Source organism: Mus caroli, chromosome 3 (assembly GCF_900094665.2).
Source record: "Mus caroli chromosome 3, CAROLI_EIJ_v1.1, whole genome shotgun sequence".
NCBI lineage: Eukaryota > Metazoa > Chordata > Mammalia > Rodentia > Muridae > Mus > Mus caroli.
In genome coordinates, this window is record NC_034572.1 from 137,949,393 (window position 1) to 137,955,217 (window position 5,825).

General features: G+C 39.0%; 1 protein-coding gene across 3 annotated transcripts in view; it reads right to left on the reverse strand.

Annotated features, from left to right (window-relative positions):
- LOC110290751 (calcium-activated chloride channel regulator 3A-1) overlaps nt 1-5,825 on the reverse strand; it is a 48,138-nt gene that overhangs the window by 2,063 nt on the left and 40,250 nt on the right. For 2 of the 3 annotated variants that reach the window (XM_021157463.1, XM_021157465.1), the window contains exons 10-13: nt 5,030-5,254; nt 4,426-4,690; nt 2,725-2,892; nt 1,747-1,986 (exon numbers count right to left, since the gene is read on the reverse strand). In XM_021157463.1, the coding sequence (XP_021013122.1) occupies nt 1,747-1,986; nt 2,725-2,892; nt 4,426-4,690; nt 5,030-5,254 (898 nt within the window). The remainder of the gene's footprint in view (nt 1-1,746; nt 1,987-2,724; nt 2,893-4,425; nt 4,691-5,029; nt 5,255-5,825) is intronic. The other variant, XM_021157464.1, reaches the window with a different exon arrangement.

The following is a 5,825-nucleotide window of genomic DNA, read 5'->3' on the forward strand; positions in this document are numbered from 1 at the left end:
AGAGTTTATTTTTAATACTTTATTTTATTACGTGTGTGGGTATTTTGCCTGCCTGCATGTCTGAGCACCATGTGCATGTCTGTTGTAAAGGACCAGAAGAGAGTCCCTTGAGGATGGAGTAACAGAAGATTGTGAGCTGCCTTGTGGGTGCTGGGAATTGAACCTGGGTCCTCTGGAAGAACAACCAGCTCTTGCCTGGTGAGCCATCTGTTCAGTCATTTCTATTATTCTTTAATGTGTCTCATCTCCAGTTTCAGTGTGTGTACATGAGGGCCAGAGACTGTCTTTGCTGATCTTACTCCTTTGGTCTCCAAGATTAAGGACACAGTCATAAAAAAATCTCTGTCTTGAATTTTAAGGACGTGGTATGGTTTCCTATTTTAAAAGTTTCTGGCTTGAATTGAAACTTTTGCAACCAGAGCTAGCTGTTCCAGGTGTTATTCCTGGGCAGTGGCAACCCTCCTTCAGGTACCTGTCTCTGCTCCTCAGCTCAGTCTGTGGTTAGAGGTATGCCCCACCATGCCAAGTTTTTCTGGGGTACAGCAGCCAGCACTCTTCTTTACCAGGCCACTTTTTATAGGCTTCCCAAAGTTCAGTTTTCAAATGTTTAAAACATATTTAGTGTTTCTAACCCACTCTTAGATTGCTCACTATTCCGTTGGTGAGAATTATAAATGATAAATGCATAGAAGTGTTTAGATGTGCTAAGAAGTAGTAAGTCGTGGTTAGTGGCTGTCTGAAATGCTTTTTTTTTAAAAAAAAAACTATTATTTTATCAGGAAAGCAAAGGAGGAGGCTTATATGAGTGTTGACTCACAGGCTGATACTGACGTGAGTAATCTACCTCAGTCATTGATATTAATAAGAAAAAATCTTCTTACATCTTTACATGTGAAAGGAAAACATCTAATGTCCTCTTTTAGTGTAGGTGTGAATGTTTTTTTTTTACAAGTTTTTTTGTTTGTTTACCTATATGTGGTGCTCGGAATTGAACCTAGGGCCTGTGCGTGCCAGGCAAGTACTGGACTACATCCTATTCACATAGGTTTGTTTTTTTTTTAATGTTTTCAGGAAATGTGAAAATGCTTTAGATGTGCAGTGAGCTTTGCCTTTTGAGTCAATCTGTACCTCTGCCCAGGGCCTGGCTAAAGCCTCTGCTTGTCCTTACAATTCAGTTCACCCGATGACAAGCTGTGTCCCCCTGCTGCTGTCCTCCACAGAATCCTTGTAATCTATGTAGGTGGATCTATCTGATTGTCATCTGTCTATCTCATTCATCTATTCTAAATTATCTGGGTGCTTGTGTGTCCTTTTGATTAACTGTTCTGAGTCTAGAGGTTGTCCCTAGAAACTTGATTGTATTTGAAAACTCAACCATTGATGAATAGAATTTCCCAAGTGTAGAAATACTTAGAAAATTGTTCTTAGGAAANAAAGAATGTAGCAGAAATCTGCTAGTGTTTGTTTTAAAGTAATTTCAAGGTTGTGCAGACAGGAAGCAGAGGTCAGGGACAGGACATTAATATTAGAGATGGTTTAAGAATTTTAAATTAAAATTACAGGAATAACTTTGTCCTATTTCAGCTTTCCTGAAGTTCAGTTTTTATATATAAAAATAAATGAATAATGGTCTATAGAAGACACTCCATAAATACTATTTATAAGTGAGACATTGAAGAAGCTTTAGAAAAATGAAAGGTAATAAGGTTTCTTTCATAACATTTTAAAGTTCGCCATCAGACTCACCTCTTCCCTTATCGAGGACCTTGCCAGGGGCCGTCCATGTAAGGTGAATAAGATCACCTATAAACTCAGCCTCCAGGTCTGTGACTTTACTGGGTGGGAACACATGAGCGTGGTCGCCATCAGGGGGCGCTCCAGACACAGTAAACGACCCTCCAGAGGTTACTCTGTTGAAGTCTTCCACTGTAGCTTCTGTGGCTTCTTCTGGGACTTCTGGTCTGGGTGGATTCATTACAATTTTACCTATAAAAAAAAAAACACCCCCAGGCATTTGTGACTCTCATCTTGTCTGTTCGTTATCTCATGCTGANCTTACATCTGCTCAGGGCTCAGGTAAATTGACAGCAGACACTGAAAAGTGGAAGAAAGGGTTGGATAGAAGGTTCAGTGCTTAAGAACAGTGGCTTTCCTTCCAGAGGACCCAGGTTCAATACTCAGCACCAACATGGCAGCTCACACCTGTCTGTCCCTTCACTTCTCAGGGATCTGACACCTTCAGATATACATATAGGCAAAGCACCAATGCACATAAAGATAAATGTTAAAATAATAAGGGGGAGAAAGCTGGCTTAAATATTATTTTGAAATAAGTGATAAGTTAAAACTAATTTTTGACCCTGTTTTCCCTATCACCTTCTCATGAGTTCTGTGGCAACAATACTCGTATTTCACTCAGCTCTAGAATTTACCACAGGGTTTCTTCCACAAGGTCAGGAAATGTATTTTTCAGTGGAAATAAAACAAACTGAGGAAGATGGTAACAAATTATGTGGAGTTATTTATGCTGGGCCCATTGACATGAATATTGTTTTAAACCACAAGGTTGACTCCATAATTATATAGTTGGGTGGGTGTGACTCTCTATTCAGTGTTTGATCTATGTATGTATGTATGTATGTATGTATGTATGTATGTATGTATGTGTGTGTCTGTCTGTCTGTCTATCTGCAGGTAAGCCATATCTGGTTTAATGCTACTTACCATTTTCCACATAGCCGGGTATATATAAAGACTTGTTCTTCTGTCTTAAGCTTAGTCTGGCTTTGTTTTTTCTTGCCTGGACACACACTTTTAGGCTGTATCTACCATTTCCGTGATAATCTGTAAAGTATCTTGTGTAGATGCCATCATTTTTAACAGTATCAGCACCTTCATAATGAAGCACAGCGATTAGTCACATAGTAAGTTAAAATGAAAATTGATGCGGTTTGTGCTCATTGATGATAAGAGTTTGTCAGAGAGTAGACAGCACAGCTTAAACACTAGGTCACACTGTTTTGATACAAAGCCTGGCTTGACTATGTAATAATGCTGTTTTTAGAAAATATAACATGTAGTAGGCATTTAGTTAACATTAACAGTTATTTTTATTTCACAACAGAAATGTATCTCAAAACTCCCAGAACAGACAAAAACATTTAGCAAAGAAGGAAGATATAAAACCAATGTACAAAAATTATTAGCCAACTTTTGTGTGATGACAATATTTTATAAGCAATGAATGTGAGATTATTACTGATTAAAAAGTCAGTAGCTTCCTCACACACCAATAATGAACATGCTGAGAAAGTACCAGGAAATCAATACTATTTATAATACCTTAAAAATTACCCAGGAGTAACCTTTATCCAGGACGTGAAAGACCTCTTCAGTGAAAACCGTAAACCACACAGGAAGGAAATGGAAAAGGACACCGCGTGGTGGAAAGGCTTTCCGTGCTTACATCAGCAGGACTAGCACTGTGAAAATGGCCTCACAGCCCAGAGCGATCTGCAGATTCATTCAACCCCAATAAAAGGTTTAATGACATTTTCCACAGGAATAGAAAAAAAAAAGTACAATCCACATGGGAACACAAAAGCCCCAGAATAGCCAAATCATCTCCGAATAAAGGGAACAAAGCTGGTGGTGGTATTACTAGGTCTGTGAAGTATACTAGAGAACCACAGTAACAAAGTAGTGCAGTGCTGCCACAAGGGCATACCTGCTCACCTGAGGAATGAGATACAGGACCTAGCACTAAACCCACATGTTTTCTCTCATGTGTAGCTATTGAAATTCATATAGATAAATAAAATTATATTTGAAAGTAAAATGAAGGATATTGGTGGGAGGAGACAGACAGAGGAAGGGAAGAGAGAGAGAGAGAGAGAGAGAGAGAGAGAGAGAGAGAGAGAGAGAGAGAGAGAGAGAGAGAGAGAGNAGAGAGAGAGAGAGAGAGAGAGAGAGAGAGAGAACAGGAGAGAGGAAAACAGAGAGGGAGGAAGAGAGAGAGGGAGGAAAGAGAGAGAGAGAGAGAGAGAGAGATACTGAAGGGTGAGTGTGATTAAATCTGTAATATACTCATATGGAAAGCCTATAAGTATGTATAATGAATACTACAGAAGAAGTTTACCAGAACAAAGAAAACATATTTAGACCTAAATAACATATGCAAAGTCATAACAGTAAAAATGGAAAAACTGTACCTCATGTTCCATGGGAAGCATGAAACTGATAACCAACTTTAACCAAAATACATGTGCTTTTGTCTGGGCTTGCTTTGTCAAGATAACCAAGTAAGAAGTTTTAAAGACAGTATTACTCAAGTAGATTCATAACTATTTTAAAAATGTAGACTACCAAGTTATAGGATCCTATAGGAGAATTTAAATTCATGGTATCGATACAGGCTCCCATTACCTGCCCCATTGTCCCATAGCTCCAGGGTGACTTGATGTCCATGTTCAGCTTCTATGAGGGCTGTGACATTGGCTCCTAGAACAGGCAAAAACCCTTGGCTGACCCGTACGTACACAATCATCCGGCTAGGGTACTGGACTGTGCTCCGACTCATGTGAGCAGTAGCTAGGAGTGGTTCCGTGGTGGGACTTCTTGCTCGAGTGGTCACTGTCACTGATATCAACTGAGACTTGGTACCCTTGAGGCTGTAAGTCCAAGTACCTGTCTGAAAAAATTCTCTTTAAGAACTTTGCTAAGGTTTTCTTGTTACTTGGAAAAATAAAATTGAAAAACTTGGGGTGCTGAATATGGAACTCAGGCCTTATGCATGGTAAGCAACTGTCCTACTAAGAGTAGAGACCTACATTGCTAACCTCAATAGTGATTTTAATGGGTGATTGATAAAAACTAATAGATAGTATAGATTTGAACACTTAGATATTCAACTTAATTTTTAGTGAAAACTATTCTTTCATTGATCTTAATACTGATAATGTAACATGTCTATTTTATTTTTTAAGCACAAGTATGGATTAATAAAACATGGTGAAAAGAATAGACTTACCTCTGCAGTGCCTGGTATTTGAAGTCGAGCAGACCGGATGTTTAGTTCATCATCTTGGAAATCTGAGGTTGTATATTTTTTTCCTTTTGGATCTTGAAGAATGATTTCTGGCTTTTGTACCGTCCAGGTGATAACAAAGAACGTGTCATTGCCGACGGTACTGTCCACAGGTACTGTACTGTTTATCCATGCCCCTGCTGTGACATTGAAGGCTTTGCTCTCCAACTGTAACAGAAAGAAAAAGCAAACACATAAAAGCTATTTGTTATCTTAAGTAGTGGAATTTTCTAATTTAGGCAGTTCAAAGTAATTTAAAAATCTTATTTAAGATTTAGTTGCAATGATGATTTAAAACATTCTTCAAACCACAATCCACCAATCTCTCTCCCTCTCTCCCTCTCTTCCTCTATCTCTCCCCCTCTCTTTCTCTCTCTCTCCCCTCCTGTGCATGTACTGACACACACCTCACCTAAAAATGAGATGTGTACATCTTTACTGCAGGATTGAATGGTACTTTGTGACTGAGCCAACACTTTGGTCTTGTATCTGAGTAACCATGGAGACAGAAGCTTGTGTTTAGTGCGATGAAAAGAGAGTGGATGAAGAAGGAATGAAAGTGGCAGGGACTGAACAATTTTAGATGCTGTCATGTGAAGAAGCTGAGAAAGAGGAATGAAGTGAACTTGAAGGTCAAGGAAGAGACAAAAAGTAAAGTTAACACAGGGAATTGTTGAACAGCTTTTCATGACTCTCTCTCTCTCTCTCTCTCTCTCTCTCTCACACACACACACACACA